The sequence below is a fragment of the Apteryx mantelli genome, chromosome 1 (genome assembly GCF_036417845.1).
Source record: "Apteryx mantelli isolate bAptMan1 chromosome 1, bAptMan1.hap1, whole genome shotgun sequence".
NCBI lineage: Eukaryota > Metazoa > Chordata > Aves > Apterygiformes > Apterygidae > Apteryx > Apteryx mantelli.
This window is the reverse complement of record NC_089978.1, coordinates 135,501,688-135,521,520: the sequence shown is the minus strand read 5'-3', so window position 1 is coordinate 135,521,520 and position 19,833 is coordinate 135,501,688. Positions and strand designations below refer to the sequence as shown.

The window sequence follows — 19,833 nt, the reverse complement described above, 5'->3', positions numbered from 1 at the left end:
TCTGCAGATAGTCACCAGCCTGTAATTTTTAGGGAGCATTGGGTCTAGCTGGAAGGAAGGCCCTTCCTTCACAGACCTGGCATGTAGAGCAACTACAGCCATAGAGGCCTAGCTTTAGAGCACCTCCTTCAATTTTGTTACAGCAGCCTCAGTCCTGGAGAAGGACATGGCCTAGTACTAAGTACTCAGGACCCCCTCTGCCACAGGTTTCATTTAAGTTTTTGTGAAAAAGTCTGGTGTGGCAAGCTGTTCCAAAAAGTCAGTTGCAGTCCTGGATTTTGTGATAGGCTGCTCTGGAGTCTTAGAAATGTAAATGTGTGGTTTCTCCAAAGTCCTAAAGTACCTAGATAGGATCACATCCCAGCAGATGGCCCAATAATACAGCTTATCAAAAGCAAAGCTGCACTGCCATGGAAGTGTGTTTTTCCAGTTTTTGACCACCAGAAAGTGAAGAACTGTTGCACAGCCCACTGCATGAAGTGTTTTGCAGGAGAACATTGAGTGTGGGATGGGATATTTTACAAATGAAACACAGATGAGACACATGAGACCATAACACCTGCTAGAACACCCTGACATGACTGAAGGCAGGCTTGTTCAAGCCAGCTGGGAGCAGCAGCATGAATCCTGCTTAAAGGGGCAGAACTTGAGTACAACCCAACATCCTAACATACCCTATTCCAAGCTTCTCCAGAAAGGTCCAAAATCATTTCAGAAGAAGCTACAGAGGAATCACACACATAAGTAAGCACTGATATTTGGACATCTAGGGCTTTGTGTATCCTGTTGGATATAAGCTAGCATGACAGTAATCAAGCCAGAATCACCTTTGAGCAGTCCCATCTTTCTTCGCTGGCAGTATAAGAAAGCTGATTCCCTTACTTTCATGCTCTGAATAACTATGCCAGGGCCAGACATCTATTTTTTCAGATGTTGCAATGCCTAACATGGACAATCTTAGTAGAGCCTCCAAGAGAACAAGACATGCAGCACACTTAAACCAATGCCAGAGACAGTGAGCACCTTTCAAATATTAAAATTATTTTCAACTCACTTGCTCTTCCTACTGGGGAACTCCAGGGAGCTGGGACTAGATGATCCATCAGACTTCAGGTCAAAGAACGTTCCTGGACTGTCCAGCACCTTTTGTATCCTCTCTGCAGTGTCCCTGCTGGGATGCAAGGAAAACCAGCTATACCCCAAGGTCAGAGTTCTCCACTATTTATTCTAATACTTCCTTATAAGTCACAGTACAAAGCTGTATCTCTTTGACAGAAGGGGAAGCAAATGCAGCTGTGTTGAACAGGGCAGACTCCTTAGATGTGACTTGTTGAGAGCAATATATTAGAACTGGCCAACTTCATGCTTCTTTTGAATTAATATAAAAGCCTAAATTAATTTCAGTATTTTTATTTATTTCTTCAGCTTGTTCTCCCACCCACCCCATTTCATTGGTCATGAGAAGCTTTATGATTGGAGTGCTAATATATTTATTGCATAAAGAAAAAAGGATTTTCTGATTAACTGAAGTCAGCAAACATTCCTTTCCAGGATGGTTACAATACTTTTATTTGTACTGATACTTGCCAAGATACTTCTGAAGAAAGCCGTCTGTGTGAGTACCTGAAAAGTGGGGTGTGTTTAATTAAGGACTAGAAAACTCCCACTTCTCACCTCAGTTTTTATTTTCATGATATGTGGCTTTAGTGGTGCAGTTTAGAGTTCCTCCTCTGCTCTTTTGGCAAGTTGATCCTACTGCTCACATCACAGTTCATCACCCTCCCACTTGTGCTAATATAACTGTTTGTGGGACTGACAATGATCCTGATAAGAAACAATCCTGAAAATAAAAACCCCTGAAACTTCCACAACACAGGAACAAGCAGGATGTACTGAAACTTGGGTCAGCTCTGTCACCAAAGCCTACATATCATTAAACTACAACTTCAGGGTGAAGTCACACATGACACGGTGAGCTGACTGTTGCCAAACAGAAAGCCTGCTCCAGCCTCCTCCGCTCTTGCTGGGTGTACTTTTCCATCAGTTCTGGTACTCATCAGACTTCTCCATGAGACAACTAATGCAGTGAAAGAAAGTTGATACTTCTTCTGTTACATTAATAGTCTGAATGAGCTCCATGGAGGGTACAACAGCATCTGAGCCATCACAAGGAATGGAACAGGATTATGTAGTTAATCAGATACCATAAGAGAGAAAGTATGATATCTGCTTTTCAGTGGCAGGGAACTGTTAGATCAGTCCAGCTGTTAGTGAAACTGCACCTTCAAGAATCACCCAAAATGTCTTCTAGAAAACACAAGAAGATAAGGCTCATCATTCCTCATATCCAAGGTTAAAAATATGCAGAAGAAGAGCTAAATTAACCCAACACCTTTCCAATTCGCTCCTAGCAAATAGCAGCAGAAAGAAAAAAAGAAAATAAGTCTTTTTTTTCCTCTTGTTGTAGGAAGGTTTTACAAATCTTTGAAAGGGATAGGGAAGAATGTAGTACACAAAGTAATGGATTGAGAGGTATAGCTGTATAAGGTGCAAAACTAAGGTAAGCAATGAGGAACTATGGCTACTGTGTTGGCTTAGACTGTTAAAGAGAAGTTGTCTCAGAATATTTTATTTCTCTCAAAAAAAGTTTTAAATTATTTTTATTCAAATAAGAACATAGGTACCTCATTAAGGAAAGGTCCAACAGAACAAAGAAGGAAAAGAAGGTGCAATGTAATAGGCAAAAATTCTTCCTGTTGTGAAATCATTGGTTTCTACATTAAAGATGGCTTTTCCTCTTTTACACTGTGTCTTTAAGCTATTTCTTGGAATTCTTGGAACTGGGAAAACTGTATACTAAGTGCAGAGCACCCACATGCTTTTGAGATTCTGTATACTCTTAAAAAGGTGTTACATAACTAGACCTGAGAGGCAAATTTATTCATTTAACTAAATAATCTCTGGTGATCAGTAGACAATTTTTGAAGGCTTATAATTCAGTCAAATACACCTAATTACTCCTTGAGCCTGTATGTTATGCCTTAATGACAATTATTCCTTGAATCATCTGAACTTTTAAATGTTAGTCATTTTGAGTTAAAACTTTAGAAAAAGAAAAATCCTCTTTTCTTCCAAAGATAATGAGCTTTGCCTATTTGAACTTTTTTAACGTGAATGCAAACAAATAAAAAAGCACCCCTTCCTTCCCCAAATAAAAGCCTTTCTCCTGTCTCTTATCTAAATGTGGTGAATACAGAAGAGGAGAACCAGGACTCTTGGATCATACTGCAGTTTAAGAGTGTTTATGAGTGATCTTACTACATTCCTCCTCCCATCTCCTCCTTTCTTCCTTAAATACTATTCTCCCCATTTCCAAATGTCCTTTCTTATTCTTTTTCTTTCCATGATTTGTCCATTTTTCCATTAGCTGATAGGCCTTTTTCCCATTCCAGCCATTTCCATTTAGTTCTCATTCCTACTGATTCCTTCTGTCCTTATATGAGCTCTTCTATCTCCCTTTTCTCATCTCCTCTTGTCTTTTCTCTCTGCCTCACCTTCCCATGGCTCATACCTCTTTTCCTCCTGTATGTTCTCAATGCCAATGGCACTACTTCGACGCCCATGGAAGCGGCTGGCTCGAGTGCATGATGGGCTCCTACCAGGCATGGCAAAAGACTAGAAAAAGGGAAAGTGTGACAGAAAATAGCAAGAGGAACTAGACAGGAAAAAAACTGCGAAGAACTGGAAAAGTGTGAGAGAGTTTGCTATGTGGATCCCAAATCCTCTCCTTTACTCTGGTATGCTATAGCACTGCCCAGCTCCACCAGTGCAAGAAAAAATACTTTCTGTCAGTGAGAAAGAGAAGCAAAGTCGTACAGAGATGGTCAGAGAAAGAGACAGAGAGATATAGAAACAAAGGCAGAACAAGATACACAGTCAGTATGCAGAGAAAGGGGCTCAGGAAGAGAGGTATCCCTGTATGAAGAGAGAAGGAGAGGTAGCATCAGAAAGAGGCAGAGAAAACTAGAAGTTAAAGGACAGAAGGAGGCAGCAAGCCCATGTCATTACTATTCTGTAGCTTTGTCATGCTGACATAAAGAATGCATACAACTAAGTAAACTGTCACCAAGAAACTCCCGCACTGAAAAGCTTACTCAGAGATGCTCTTTTGAGTTTGCCTATATTGACACCACTAGGGCAGAGACCACAGTCAACTGGATGAAATTTAGCCAAGGTGACCATATTTTCAACATCAGAAATACGGATACTTTCCTGGAAAATATTTGTCATGGATTTATCATGTCCACACTGATCTCATATCTTTAGCATCCCTGTTAAACAAGAAAGACTTTGACAATACCCATAATTACTCACTTTTTTTCTCACCCTAAACTCTATTCATTTTGCTATTTGTTCCCAACACGCAAATTCCATTTACAGCAAAGCAATGTCTTGAATAAACATTGTGCAGTTGTTTATATTACAGAGAAAAATTTTGACTGGTGAAATTGAAAAATGAAACAGTTCTAGTACCCCAACATTCTCAGCTCTTGTCATTAGACAAATACAGTACCATTCTGGTCAAACCACAGTGCATGCATTTTTTTAAGTTATGACACCCTGTAGGATCTAATCCAGGATAGCAGAGCTAGATGTTTGATATAAAGTCACATTTGTCTTTCTTTTCACAGTCTGCATCAATCTCAGTTCTAGTTCATGGATGAACTGGGGCTGGAGACAGGCATAGACAAAACAGATAGACTGCAACATATGCTGTCTAAAACCACTTGTGAAATGGAATGACAGAACCAAAAGAGGTTCACAGAAGGAAAAACTAATAGGGAAAGAGAAACAAAATGTATGGGTGGGTCCCACAGGTATGCTGCGTTCTTTCTTACAGTCCACCCTAATACCTTACCGGGACAATGGCCTTAGGGCCCTCGGTGACACTCTGGCTGAGGGCAAGACCAGCTGTAGTTGGGTGGCTGGGCAGGGTAGCTGACTGCTGTTTTCTCATGGATATTCCCATGGTATCCAGGCTCTGGCTGCGGCCTCTGATCACTCGCTAAACAGAAGGGAGGCAGGGAAACAGACAAGCACAGATACACGTATAGACATGCATACAGTAGGGCAGAATGAAAAACACCACAGAAAGGGTGGAAAGCTGGGACAGACCAACACCAGTACCACAGAAATCCTAACTCCTAGAAGACAGCATTCTAGATATTACCCATTTTTGGTCCTAGCTGATTCATGAACCTCACTGCCAGGGAAGAACTATTCCCAAGTATATTCTCTGCTTTCACCTCCGTTGTCCTACTGCAACAAATAAAGATTCCCTACCAGTATCACAACTTTCTAGATAAGACAGCATCATCTGGAACAGTCCTGCCCAGTATAGGCTACAAAACACAAAATCAAACTCCTATTCAAGACTGTATGGTTCAGTCTTGCACAAACTTGAGTGCTGGTCCCAAAGAGAAAGCAATAATATCAAAATCTGCAGTATCTGAAAAAGCCATTTTCTGAGTTTACTCAGTCTTCTCCAGCCTGCTTCAAAGGCCATCTGTGTACAATGACATGCAGATCACAGCATCTGCTAGAAGTCAAAAAAGCACATTTGGGGATAATTAATGAAAGACATGGAATGGGTATGAAATTCCTGGTGAGCAGCAAAGGTAATGTAGGCTTTGTACATATAAATTTACACCACACCAAAGCATCCCAGCTCTGACCAAAGGTATGCAGATATGTAAATGGACTAGTCCACAGCCCTTAGCAAATCTAACCAGCCCACCAGACAAAGCATGAGGAGGTTAGCTGAAATAATGCTATTTATATTAAGAATCTCTGTACAGACAGATAACATGTTATACAAAAGAAGTGGTGAGACAGAAGTGGGAAGGGAAAGCAGTCAGGCAATTGATGTAAGATCCTTCCTATATAATCAGTTCAAAACTCATTTGCCTGTTTATGCACAAACTCCGCTTTCTCACATCTTACACTTGTAAAAGTAGGTTCTGTCACCTAATCCTGATTTTTAAAAAAGTGCTTTAAGCTGAACAACAGGAAATTAGCTCTGGCTTTTAGAAGGAAAGCAAAACGTCACAGTTTTCTAGACATTACACTCCTGTGTGTTAGAAGTAATCATTACATGTAATTCTTGTAACTCCCAGTCATAATGAAAATGAACTGAAAGAGATCTGCTGCTTCCTACTGGTTTTTACAATTCCTCTTGCAAGCACCCGTTCTCTTTTCTATACATCAATGAGTGAAACCCCATCTGATACTAGATACCAGCATGAAGCATAAAGAGTTTGACTCCTTGAGGACAGTATGGGATGCCATACTGCACCAAGCTGTAGCTTTTCAGAAAGGAGAAGAGGAATGGGAAAAATGTATTTTCTTGAGGGATATGGTAAAGAACAATTGAAGATGCTCTAAAGAAAGGCTGCTGTAGGGAAAGATGTCTTCTCTGTCTCACCCTAAGAACAGCTGGTCAGCAGGGTCAATATTCCTTGAGGGGACACACAGTGAGCTTGAGCTCAGTGTGAGCAGCTGGCTAAGGAACTGTCACAATCCACCAAGGCTCACCTTGAAATTCTCAAAGAAACCCCCACTGCCATTCTCCATCTTGTCATCCTCCCCTATGGGCAAGCCCATCATACTGCGGCTGCGAAGCTGCAGCTCCTCAAAAAGGATCTCCAAGAGGGCACTCCGGGTTCTCTCCTGCACCAACAGTGGAAATAAAAAAACAGCTATTGTTTTGGGGTGGTTTGGGTTTTATGCTCTTTTCCCAATGCCTCCCATCTTCCCTTAAAAAAATAAATTAATTTAGACAATATGAAGTAGTTTCAGTTTTGTAGTTATAGTAATACTCAGCCCTTTTGAACCCTCTCTAATCAAGACATCTTTACAAGGCATAAAGGCCATTAAAACTTTTTTACAGATGTGGAAACTGAGGCATGGGTTAAGGGCAAACAGTTTTTTTCAAGGTCATCCAAAAGTCAAGCAGCAGAGTCTGGAAGAAAATTTTGGTACCTTGAATCAAAATCAATGAGTACACTCCCTCTAACAACACTGACTCTCACACTAATACAGAATTTCCTCCAGCAATGTGTGTGTGTCATACTCCCATTCTTATCTGAGGATTAAATCTTTACATTAGAATGTACCTTTTCATATCATGCCTGCTGTAAAATAAGCATTACATGGCTGAACAGAATTACATTTAATCTTCCTTTTTTAAGGAACTCAAAATTAGAAGAAGAAAGTAAAAAATTATACCCTGTGTTCTTAATCTGGCAGTAACACAGTTTTATCATTTTTAATACGAACAAACAGGTAATAAACGCACCTCTAATTTAGCAAATTTTTCTGATCGGTAGCAGCTATACTCAGCGTTGATGAGCTTGGCCAGGAGGAATTCACGAAACTCTGCACTCTACAACATAAGATGAAGACTATACTGGAGATGAAGACCAGACTGGAGATGAAGACCATAATATAGATATCAGATGTGAAGAGCTCTGCCTTACTACTCTTTAGACCTCCAAAGTCATCTAGCCAGATTGAAAACACTGACTCAGAATAAAAGTAATAAAAAACAAATATTTATGTATAAAATATATAAAAGATATAAAAATATAAACTAAAAATATATAAAAATGATAATGTAAAATGTATAAAAATATATAAAAGTAAATAGATATATATGATAAAAATACATCCCCTTGCCATCTAACACTGGACCAGAGACACAAACCTTTCTAAATATGGCTGGATTTGGAAGAGAGGGCCCAAAGAAGGGGACATCATCTCGGGCTGTGACTGAAACCTGAAACAATACATGAAAAAAAAATCAGTGTCATAACATAAGTGAGACTTTCAAAGCCTCCCACAGCAAGAAGAACTGGAAAGTACTTTGTCTTAGTCAAGAAAGATTGTTCCTTTTTGATTCTAAAAGACAACATCTCAAACTAGAAGAATGGGACAAAGAAGCAAAGCAAAATAAGGCATTGGCTGAGGGGTAAGGAGCAGCACAGCTCCAGGCAGAAAAGAAGAAGAAACAGAATGCTAAAAGGAACAAATCTAGATAAAAAAAGAATAAAACCAGAAAATAAATAAAAGGTAGGAAGACCTCCAAAGGAGAATTCACAAACAATAGCTTTCTATTGAAAATCAAAGTCCTGTTTGTTTGCAGAGGAAGATGAGAGGAGCTGAGGGATGTTTAGCACATTCCACCCTATATGTCCTACACGAGTATTCCTCCAGCTGCAAGTGTGAGTAACACAGATATTCAGAGTGTGAACATCATCAGAAGAAAAAGAAAAAAACCAAAACCTTCACTTGTACTGTGTGGAGATATGAAAACATCAGATAGAATAAAATCCATCATCTCATGCATGACCTTCTTGTGAAAACCTTGCCATTTTGCAAAAAGACTTCAATCTACTATGGTACTTCTGAACCCTCCTGAATCATTTACATATCTGAGAAAGCTAATGCAATCAGAAATACAGTATGATATCCACTGTAGCTATCCAAAGGATATCTAATATGCTATCCATTCTCTGTTCCTGGCATCAGTGAATAGATGTGCTGACTTAGCTCCCAAGAATTCAGCTAGCTAGATGTGCACACAGTAATAGCAACAAAACCCAGCCAAGCCAATTAAGTTAACCAGTATATTTAGAACAAAAAAAGTAGATGCTTCTATTCAGTCTGCAAGATTTATCTCCACTAGAAGAAGCTTCTGTCACTGAGGTTGTACTGACCTTTTTTTTGACAGAGACTCCTCAGTGGAGATGCACTCTATGCTGAAAGGAGTAGTTCTGTACAGTGACACCATCTCTCTGAACCAGATGTGCTAAGCAGACAAAAGTACTTTCCCAGTAAGAGATAAAGGGATCAGTGCTTTTATTTTTTTTTTAACTTGCTCCTACCTGACACACTCATGCCAAAAAAATAACTGTAAGGGAGTCCTGGACACCATCAATGGTGTAGCTAGCACTCTTTAAGTCCAGTGTGTAGCCTATCTAGTTTTCTGTATAGTATCACTTAACTCTTCAGAGCATATAACTTTAAGTGTATGCAGCTATGTTACCCAACACATAGAGCACTTAGTGTGTTTCACAGTTATAATTTTATCTTTGTGTTTGAGATGAAGCAATACCATTCTTTGCCATTTCATACAACAGGGAACAGTGTCAGAGCAATTTAACAGAAACTGCCTCAGAATAACACTGGAAATGTTCCAGAGCCAGAGGCATGGATTTAATGAGGGAAAGAAGGAAAGAAGCCTTTGACTTCATTCAAATTTCTCACATTGCAGGCCAGCTCCCCTAATCACAAGACCTCCCTCTCTCTCCCAATAGATATCCACCAGTTAAAATCTTGTGCCTGTTTCTGATTGCAAAAATTGATTTAAAATAATAAATACTGTGAATATTTCAATTTAACCATTAAGCACTAAAGCTTAAATACATGGAAAAGATGGGTAGAAAAAAATCTTCCCAAACTGAAATCTCTTATGTACTAGAATGCTCTCAAGGTAGAGTTAGTTAAAACCCCTTGGGAAAAGCCTTTAGAGAAAACTCTGCATTGGCCCCAGGGTCACGGCTGGGATTATTTCTTTTTTATGAAATGATATAGGAAACCCTATTATAGCAACAAAAACAATGCCATTGCAGACAGGCAGAGAGGAGACCAATAGTAGAAAGGTACAAGATAAAGGACAAGCTTCCCCAGCTCTTACTCTTTTAATAAAAAAATCCACTGAATTTCTGTGCCCTACAAAATGGACTGTGAGAGAAGTGAAACCCCATGCCCCTGATCATGATGGTGCTATTACATTGCTATAGACCTGGCTGCCAATAGTACAGGGAACACTTGAAACTGGCAGTTCCACCCCCAGTACCCTATTTGGTGGGAGATGTGATAGGATCTTGTTCTAAATTTGATATTCTTGGCATTCGATAGATCTAAAAGGCAGGACTCCTTACTCCTTATCATCACCAAATCAGAATTACCACATAATATAAGACATAGGATTTTACTGCATTTTCTGCTTGGAGTTCAATCACTGTGCTTGAACTAGGGGTTTTTTTAGAAAGTATCCCATCTTGATTAAAATGTTTCTACAATGGAAAATCCACCATAAAATCAAGTTTCTAAACTTTCTATTATCTCAGGACGGTTGAAAGCTGAACATAAAGTAATATAGATGTTCATACAGTGACCTGTGACAGAGAAAAAGCTATGGAAAGAGACGGCAGACAGGGAACTTGTGTTCCATTAGGGCTCCCTTCCAGTGTGGAGCCTTAACAGGTAGCACACCCCTGCCAGATGGGCACGTCAGATAACCAGATGCAGCCGGTTAGTTCCATAGATCAGGTCAACCAGCTGTATCTGCCATGTGCAGTCTTAGGATGGGACAGCTCTCAGCACTGTGCTGTACAGCATGAGCAATGCAGAAATGACTGTCACAAAGTGTCACTCAGGGTCACCTGAACAAGATTCATTCAACATATAAAATACAAGACATATTTCCCCCAAACTGAATCATTTGCTCCTCATGCTCTTTGATATAAACACAGTTTTTTTATCTGAATTTATCTGATTTCAATTCCCAAGCCTTAAGCTTTTGAAATTTGTCAGCTACTTTGAAAAACATACAAGTACATTCTAGTTTCACATGTTGATACTTACAGACTGATCAAATCATACTTTGACCTTCTCTATGCTAGGCAGTAAGCAGTCCTGCTTTCCTTTCAGTAAAATACTTGTGTTCCAGAATTTTAATCATTCTGAGCCTCACCTCTTAGCCTTCTTCAGCTTACCAATGTCTTTATGAAATCCGAATACTCACCAAACATGAACACAGACTAAATAGTAGCAATCACACAAAACAGGGGACTTCTGCAAACCTATAGAATAAAGAAAATAGCAGGAAGGAGATTCCTAATCAGAGATCAAAGAGTGAGTGAAGGGGAAGGAGAGTTGGTGGCAGCCACTGGATTGCTATGTTTATTGATAATAGATTTAATTTCACTGATAATGTTCACTTTCACTGATAACGCTGATAACACTGACTGACAGAGGAAGCAAAGCTGTTGGGATTACAGTTGGTTGAACATGTACCTCTCCCAAAGGCTCAAGAAAAGGTTTCCACTTCAAGGATCAGTATCACTAAATCATCACTATTGGCTCCATTTACCTTGTAGAGAGTCTCCCCACTGGTGCTGTGAGTGAGCTGAATTACCACATAAGCATGTAAGAAATTAGAAGCAATCATATCAGGAACAAAAGGTGTGTTTTCATCCTGGAAGATGATGGCTACAATGTCATTCCCAATGTGACGCTTCCGCTGAAGCTGGAGAGAAAAAGTATTAAAAAGGGGATGCAGGGGAAAAAAAGCAGAACAGTAAGACAGGGCCTCCCTCCTCAAACATCAATCTGTCTAGTATCTCCAACCCATCCCATCTCCTCAGTCAAAACCCTCATCACTTCTTTTACCATTACTCCGGTTATAACTCCCAACATTTAAGCAGTTAGGCATTCTCCCCCTAACTAGCCCCTCATCAAATACCCCTCTCATTCACCCTGTTGAATTCCTCAGCTCTCCTTACAATACCTGCTGGGAATCTCCCTCAGTGAAGGGCAGCTTTGTAGACACATGAAACATGATCTCCTTGCCCTGGAAATTTGTATAGACCGATTCAGTGCCTGTTTGACCCCTAGTGACATCCAAGCCTCCTCGGAACCTGAATAAATCAATTCCATGTGATAGGTTGGGCAGGATAGAGGTGAGAGATAAGAATGTGGAGAGAAGAAAGAAGGTATCAGTAACACCAGCACGTACATCAACATTATCAAAGGTAATTTTTAAGAAATCAGTGATAGAGGGGCACCACATCTTCCCAAAATGAATGCACTGACTAAAGCCGCACTATGTTTCTGTTGATGAACTCCCTTGCTTACTAAAAACTACAAAGCTAAACCAGGAATCATTAGAGGAACTCCTTTCTTTGGCATTCCCCCGAGAAACAAAATCCATATGTGAGAAACATACAGTGTATAGATTGCCACACAGAAACAGACCAAAACTCTCCACTGGCATTGTGAAACCCACTTACCTCCACACAATCAAAAAAAAATTATTCTTTGCTGATGCTGTGGGCCAGACTGAGATCCTATCAGACCTGTAAATGAAAACTGCCAACAGTGAGCAGTGGTCTGAACTCCAGCTGGCTTGCAGAGAGGATGGTAGACAAAAGCATTCTGGGCTCCTACACCTCCACTGGGATTCCAAGAACACAGCACTTTTATGAAAGCAGGGCTTTAACAGAGTTGCTCATTCAGAGATGAAGCCTCATAAGCAGTGTTCCCTAACTCATACTGACTTTCGAACTGTGCTGGTTACACACCCACGAAAATCTTGCAGCTGAATCCTGTCACCAAGGAAATCCAGGAACTCCAAGAAGCCCAGACTCTCTTCTGTGTTACTGAAGACTTCTTCTTCAGTTGTCTTCAAAAGGAAAGAAAAAGTGATAAAGAGCACAAACAGTACAAAGAATAGGCAATGATTTCTACACACAGTCCCAGCAGCTTTGAGATCCTGCACAAAGAAAATAAATCAACATAAGGCAAGCTTGTATCCTTTCTCTTTACAGAGCCTTTATTTTCCACAGGATAACAGACCTTGTTATCACATTTAAGTTAAGAGAACTGGCTCTGTGTTTTGCCTCAAATATCTTGGGATCTGGAGTAAAGAGGGAGCTTACCTGTCCAGGTTTCTGGTAGATGACACCAAATTTGAAGTTATTGCTTATGACATGTTCATCAAATGCCACAATAAGCTGTGAAGCCTGAGGGAATGAAAGGGGGAAAAATACAAATTATGAATTAATCTCATCAGCCAGCCCTTGATGGTAAAGGGACATACAGACATAACAGTACATTATACCTTGGGATAGAGGACAGGAAAGAATCGTTCAACATTCACATCCTCGCACAGTAGCTGCCGAGAGAGAGAGAGGAAGAGAGAAGTGTTATCAAAGTGTGCTCTTGTTTGCTGCAGTCATGAGAGTGAGGACATTGCTTAATAATTATTTGACAGGAGTCCTTTCAGGAGAAAATGCTAAGGTAAAATTAGAAGAAGAGAGAGAAGAGAAGCTAAATGGAAGCGTAAAAGGGAAGTTTATGTCAGTACTGGTGGAGAATAGTAAAAAAGAGGGAAATGGGAGGACAGAGGTGTGAAAATAACGTGAAGGACAAGGGTTGGGAGAGGCAGAGATAGACTCATGGTGTAAGTGTGAACAGGCAAGCGTGGATCTCACCTTTGCCATTTGGACAGCATTGGGAAACTCCTTCAGACAGGAAATGGGGATGAGATCATGTCTGGTGCCAGTCCGAGTTCTGACACAAAACAAAAGAGGTTAGAGCAAATGCTGAGGGAGACATAAGCAACTCTGTCTCTTTAAAGAAACAGTAGCCATTCCTTCAGATCTATCCTTAAAGCAATTAATTCCAGAGGATTAATTTTAAACCTAGCACTTAAAATCACTAAAAAGGAGAAGTATTTATGCTTCTTATTGCTCATCACTTGTTGTTGGGGAGGAGGGGAAGATGAAAGAAATGCTTCATCTGTTGCTCCTTTGCCTTTGTGCTTTAATACACATTTTGCACTTTTTTCTATTTTTTATAGAAATATGAATGTCGAAATATGATTCATGGACACAGTATTACGATGGATACAGAAGACCATACAATGAGGGTTTGAAGGACTGCTAAAAGGTCTGTTAGATACAGCCTAGGTAGGTCGACCTGTGCAAACTGATGTATGGTAAGCAGAAACCGGTGTAGCGCTGTCCCAGAAAACAAATAGAGAAAAGTTTCCTTTCTCTCTCCCTATATTAAAGGAAATCTCTCTTTCTAGAGGAGAAGAAATATTTGACTGTCACAGTCATCTTCCATCTATATAAACAAGCTATTGAGAAGGGTGTCATATATAATAGGATATTTTAATAAAATAATTAATATAATCAATACCAGCCTGTTCTTCACCAGACTCTTTCTATATAAGGTTTTTGGGCTCAAACTTTTCCTGGCACAGCTCACAGATAGGCTGTCTGTGGGGGTTTTTTGTTTCTTTTTGAATTTTTTCAGAAGATTATTCTCTGCCTGGCACTCTTCTCTATCTACAATGGAGGAAAAACACCAGTGATTCTCTTGCAGCTGACTCCTATGCAACCCGAAGTTTTCTGCCAATCCTGGATGAGAGATTCAGTTGCTTTAAGTAGCATATTGCCTACTGGAAGTGCATCCAGCTAACAGTGTGCTAAAAAGCTTTTCTGTAACATGCCTATCACGCACACAAGACCATCTCTGCTCTTCCTCTAGCTTATTCAGCATCTCTCTCTGGGTAATGGCCCTCTGTGGAACCCTCAGAGGTTGGGGGTGGGACCCCCAAAGGTAATGGTATTTTGCAGGCTGTCTTGGAAAGCTAATTAATGTTCCAGCTCACTGTCAGGTGAGCCTTAGTCTCAAGTACAAAGTACAAAGTTAGGCCTGAGCTAGGCTGCCCTCTACCAGGGAATGCATCTTCTCCTAGAGAGTACTCACATGTCTCTAAGTAAACAGAATGAAGATAAAAAGTTCCTTTTTGAGGAAAGAACAGATATTTTTCTCACAGGAACTCTGAAGATGTGCCTGAAAACACCACTTCAGCTTTCTGAAGGAAACTGCTGAGAGATGCTCAGAAGGGAAGGCAAGAAAAGAAGGCTTAAAGGTTACTTTGCAGTCCTCCCTAGGATAAAGACTCATGAAATTCATACTCATATCTATGGGAAGGGAGTTCCTGGTAAGATGAGAGACACAGCACAGTACCAAACACTTCAGCAACAGGCATTGTTACCTCAGCAACAGGCGTAGGTTTTCCTGTTTTTCAGTCTGTTCATATTTCACAGAAAGTACCAGGTAGCCCAAAGATGTGTCACTGGAGTAAAAGTTCTGGTGCTCCTGAAAACAGGAAGTCAAAGCAGATTATTCCCAACGCACTTCCCAGAGAAGTTCACCAGATTTTTTGCATACAAACTATCACTCAAGATTAGTTTATTTTTTTTCTTTAACTAGCAATGGCATGCTTGAGAACATTAATATGCTGTCTCACAGTCACCTTGGCAATCAACATATAAGTACATGATGCAAAGTCCACCCCCTGTCAGTTGAGCTCCTTCTCAGCTGTAGACTATTAGAAGGGCTCCTGAGAAGGAAGCAGGATGTTTTCATCAACAACATTCCACAACACATTTTAAATAACTCCAGTTTCTTGTAAATAACTTTTCTTCTTAAATTTGAGGGACTGTCCCTGCATTTATTCACACTCTGTATGACTAAGCAGTGATCTCTAGCACATTCAAATGGTCATGGAAATTTTCTATATGAACAGTACTGGCAGGATAATTATACCAAATGCAATATCACTTATGGTTGATCTCTAAGAGCACCCACATCTTGGGAAGGATACAGCCAGAGCTCCAGGAAACTGTTTTGCAGATGAAGACTGTTCTCAGCAGTGCCTTGAACTTCAGTGTTGTGTGCCTCCAACATAGAGAGCCATTCTGCCTCTTCAGCCAAATAATGAGCCATGATGCAAACACTTGACAGTCTCTGTGTGGAAGTGGCTGCGGCCATAGATCTCTCCGAGGTATACAGCCACAGGGGGCTCCAATAGCCTGATTATCTCAACAAATATAGCCTTTTCACATCAGATATGAAGGGAAACTTCAAGCACAAAGAGAACACTGCATGGGTGGAATCATCCAGAAAGATTTAGATCTCTCCCATCTTCCTAGCAGAGGTAATTATCATCAGAAAAAACACTTTATGGACAGTTCATGAATGGAGTTGGCTGCTATATAGACTGACTGAACAAAGAGGAGAGAATGAACTCTTCTGTCATCAGCAAATAGTCCAGAGTTATTGGGATTGATGTATGAGCAGGAGAGACAGATCAATGAGAATGTCATGCAGGGGACCTGATTCTCTTTGGATTAGATTAGATTCGTATCTTAATCTGTTGCTGCTAATGAGAACATCTTTTAAGGGGCGCTAGTACATTCCAATTTTTAGCCTCCAATCCAGGAAATAGAATAGAATGAGATTGGTATTGTACTTCTGAGTTAGCAATGATGAGAGGTGGGGGTAAGAGTCCTTCTCAGTAAAGCAAAAACAAAAACAAAAGTCCTGCAACCACACAAACCAGTAGAATCCTGAAAGCAAAATCATCTCAGCTACACTACAATAGGCAGAATTATCAGTGCCTTCTTATGCCTTGGAACCATGAAAATCAGAAGAAAGCCATATTGCAATCTGCTGACCATGGAATCAGGAATGTATCCACAGAGATCCTCAGCACAGAACAGAAAATCAAGGCTTTCTTTTGGTATCTTTTGCAGAGAAATTTTGGGATGTTCCAAATCCCAGATGATGTACCTTGTCGGAGTGGGGGGACGGACCCGGAGTAACGATGAGTCTCAATATGAGTATGGTCGTTTTCCCCTTATTAGAGCTTACACAAAGTATACATATTGACAAGCAATACGCATGCGCTAGCAATAGTTACATGATTGGTTACAGTTTCTGTCCACGCGCATAAAGCGGATATATGATTGGTGCAAGGCTGCTGTCCACGCTCCGTCGACATTTATGGAACCTAGTTCCGTCCAGACTTGTTTACCAGTTTTGTGAATACCTTCTTTTGTAGTGCCCAAGGCCGCTGCAAGGCTCACTCGGCCGCTGCAAGGCTCACTCGCCTTGGCCTACATTCCTTCCCTTACCCTGAGAACGGGATTGCTCATCCCAATCAGATCATGCCCTCTCTCGCTTAACCATTCCTCCACATACCTAAAGATATCCAGCTGGATTTCCCACTTGTGGTTCTGTTAGAAAAAGAAACCCTGTCCACTCACTGAGATATTAAAAACTCCCAGGAGATAAGCTGCATACACCTTAATGGGGAACTTGATTCCCAAATTCCACTCGTCAACTCTTTCATAGAGAACAATATCAAATGCCATCTTGTTTGCTGATATACTTCCTAATGCTAGTGTTGTCTATCATCTGTTGACTTGAAAAGTATAAACAAAATAGTCTGTGTATATCTCATATTGCTTAGATTCTGTTCTGATGCACACCAGTGGTTTTATGCTGTATGGCTGAAGGAATGAGCTTCCCAGCCTAGACACAAAGTGTTTGTCATGGTAAATTACTTGTAAGAGGGAAATAAAACACCATTCTCCTGCAAATATTGAATGGGTTGTTCTACCATCCGCATAAGAGCCATCTCAAATCCAAGACAAAGAGTCATCCGCAACCTAAGAAGATGGCCAGAAAAGCTGCAGTCTGTAACTAGGATCACAAGACGCAGAGGAAGCATCATAGGAAGCATTGTATAAACGCATGCTTGCACATGACATGGAAGTGGTATGCACTGGGGCAGTAAGCTGAGTGTCCAGTTGCACAGTCAGAACTTGCATGATCTAGAATCTGTTCTGTGAAAGGAATACTCTGGACACAATTAATTAATAATAAGGACTGAATGGAAGCATTGTGTCATTTGATCAAGAAGAGTTGCTGTGCAACAGGCGGACAACTAGCGTTCTAAGAGTTCATTTCTCAGCCTTTTGCCTAGAAAATACAGTAGAAGGTCTGTTGTGTCTCAGGCATCTTGCAATCTCTCCCAGCTTATTGGTAAAATCTCTTTTGGATGTGGAAAATTCTAAACAAATTTTTGTATTAGTAGTACTTCTGAACTGCTGTGAAACAAAGATAGGACTAGTGAAATGCTCTGATATCTACATGGAAGTAGGCATCTTGAAGTAAAGAGAAATAAAGCAATCCCTTCTTTGGAAAAGAAAAGGAATACCTAAGACTTCAGCCACTACCCCGAACTTGGATGTGAAGGTGAAGCTATTGAACATTTTTAAGTATAAGAGATATCAATGTCCTGCTTTCCTCTTTGATATAGAAAAAGGACACCAAGACCCTCCCTGCTACTGACTTACAGGAAAAAAGTTCTATGGCTCCAGTGCTAGCATAGTCTATCTTCTGCTGAAGCAGGCTCAAGAAGTGGGTACTGAAAAAGACAAGGTGTAAGTACAGAGCAGCAAATGGGCAAACTGACTCTAGCTGCAGCGTCCAAATCACAGAAATCCAGTGTGATCTGTCACACAAGTCAGTGGTAGTGACTGAACCTATCTCTACAGGGGAAGAACAGCCAAAAGCAAAGGAAGACACAAAGGCAGAGAAAATGGTTTCTTTCTCCTGAGTATGACTTCAGGCATACTATGATGTATTTCTTCTGAGCATTACTTCAGGGATACTAATAAATATTTGTGATGTGAACAAGAATCAGATGCAGTAGTCAGAGTGACCAAGGGTAGAAAGCTAGAGCAGTTGAGGAATACATAAATGCAAGGAGCAAAACAGAGCATGCTCAATGACCAGGTTAAAGTCTGAAACCAAGGAAGCCCATAAACCAAAGCCATCCATATGCTAAGGTAGATGCCCAAGACAGGCTCCATCATGAAAAGATGGAAAAATGCAAATAAAAGTCAGAACTAGAAGGCAGAAAAAAGGAACAGGAGCCAAAGTCTGAAGTTAGTTGCAGCTGAAAGTCACACTGAGCTGCAAAGACCACAAAACAGAATGCCTCTCAATGAGACTTCTGAGCCAGATTCCAGCAGGTCTGACTTACTGGAATCTTAGTTGCTGTGGAGACCGGGCTGTGTCAGATCTGTGGCTGGCCACAGCCAGACAGAGCTGCATAAAGGGGTGCAATCTTTACCAGGGGACCAGACACCAGAATTAATGGAGGCTTAAAATAATTGAAATTTTGTCACCTTTCAAGCTACTCTGGCTGCCTAGGTTTATCCTGAGTGTAAGCCTGGGTTATAAACTGAGATCTGTGTAATCGTAAGTATGAAAAAAACTGTAATTTCCTCCTTATGACTTTTTCTTCCTCCTATGATTTTCTTCCTCTGTGAAAACACAGAGGGAGCAGAAGGCAGAGTCCTTCAACATACAACAGCATTTATCTCTGTCTGTCAGTGTTAAATAGAGATGAACCATCACAAGTCTAAATAGTTTATATGGAAGATTGCAACTCAGTGGTGAGAAGATACCCTGAAGGCAAGATGACAATGTTGGTCAGAGTCATAGAAACAGTTTGTGCAACATCTAAGGTAGTCTGAAACGGAGTTCTGGATGTCAGATGGATCTCTGTCAAAAGCAACTAGATATGTTTCATGAGGCCAAGAGAATCAATTGAGAGAAGAGGCCAGGAGTGCTGACAATTCGCTTGCAAAGTTATAAAGTTATTAAGGTATCAGCCATATTCTTAGTTGCTTGTTTTTGAACAAAGCGTTGATGAAATAGAATTATTTTGACTACTCAGTAGCAGCAATTGCACCAGAGATGAACAAACCAGACAAAAGTAAAAGAGGTCTCCCCCATGGAACCTGGTAAGTTTCATCACTTCTTTTGGCAATAGGAGCATATGAAGCCAGGGAACATCAAAAGATCTTTATAGGATTCAAAATGGGTTCATTAGCTCATTCTCTTCCTTCAAGAGAATTAAAAACAAAAAACAATCAACTTGGAAAAAACTCAGTAACCTCTGGTCACCTGGTAGGTGACCAAATGATTATGTGAAGACAAACAGGAAGACAAATATACCTGAACCTCCAAACATATCAACAGTGATAGATACCTAATAAACTTACAGTACTGCTTAGGCAGCATCATTATTCCAGCAAGATGTCTTACTGG

The 19,833-nt window shown here is 40.4% G+C and overlaps 1 protein-coding gene across 1 annotated transcript in view; it reads right to left on the bottom strand.

Moving 5' to 3' along the window:
- The window catches only part of LOC106497244 (rap1 GTPase-activating protein 1), a 45,113-nt gene that overhangs the window by 12,697 nt on the left and 12,583 nt on the right, over positions 1 to 19,833 (bottom strand). The window contains exons 5-17 of the mRNA XM_013958105.2: positions 14,918 to 15,021; positions 13,341 to 13,419; positions 12,968 to 13,021; positions 12,786 to 12,869; positions 12,429 to 12,529; positions 11,636 to 11,765; positions 11,219 to 11,374; positions 7,766 to 7,837; positions 7,358 to 7,444; positions 6,595 to 6,729; positions 4,919 to 5,065; positions 3,572 to 3,675; positions 1,055 to 1,171 (exon numbers count right to left, since the gene is read on the bottom strand). Of these exons, the coding sequence (XP_013813559.2) occupies positions 1,055 to 1,171; positions 3,572 to 3,675; positions 4,919 to 5,065; positions 6,595 to 6,729; positions 7,358 to 7,444; positions 7,766 to 7,837; positions 11,219 to 11,374; positions 11,636 to 11,765; positions 12,429 to 12,529; positions 12,786 to 12,869; positions 12,968 to 13,021; positions 13,341 to 13,419; positions 14,918 to 15,021 (1,370 nt within the window). The remainder of the gene's footprint in view (positions 1 to 1,054; positions 1,172 to 3,571; positions 3,676 to 4,918; positions 5,066 to 6,594; positions 6,730 to 7,357; positions 7,445 to 7,765; positions 7,838 to 11,218; positions 11,375 to 11,635; positions 11,766 to 12,428; positions 12,530 to 12,785; positions 12,870 to 12,967; positions 13,022 to 13,340; positions 13,420 to 14,917; positions 15,022 to 19,833) is intronic.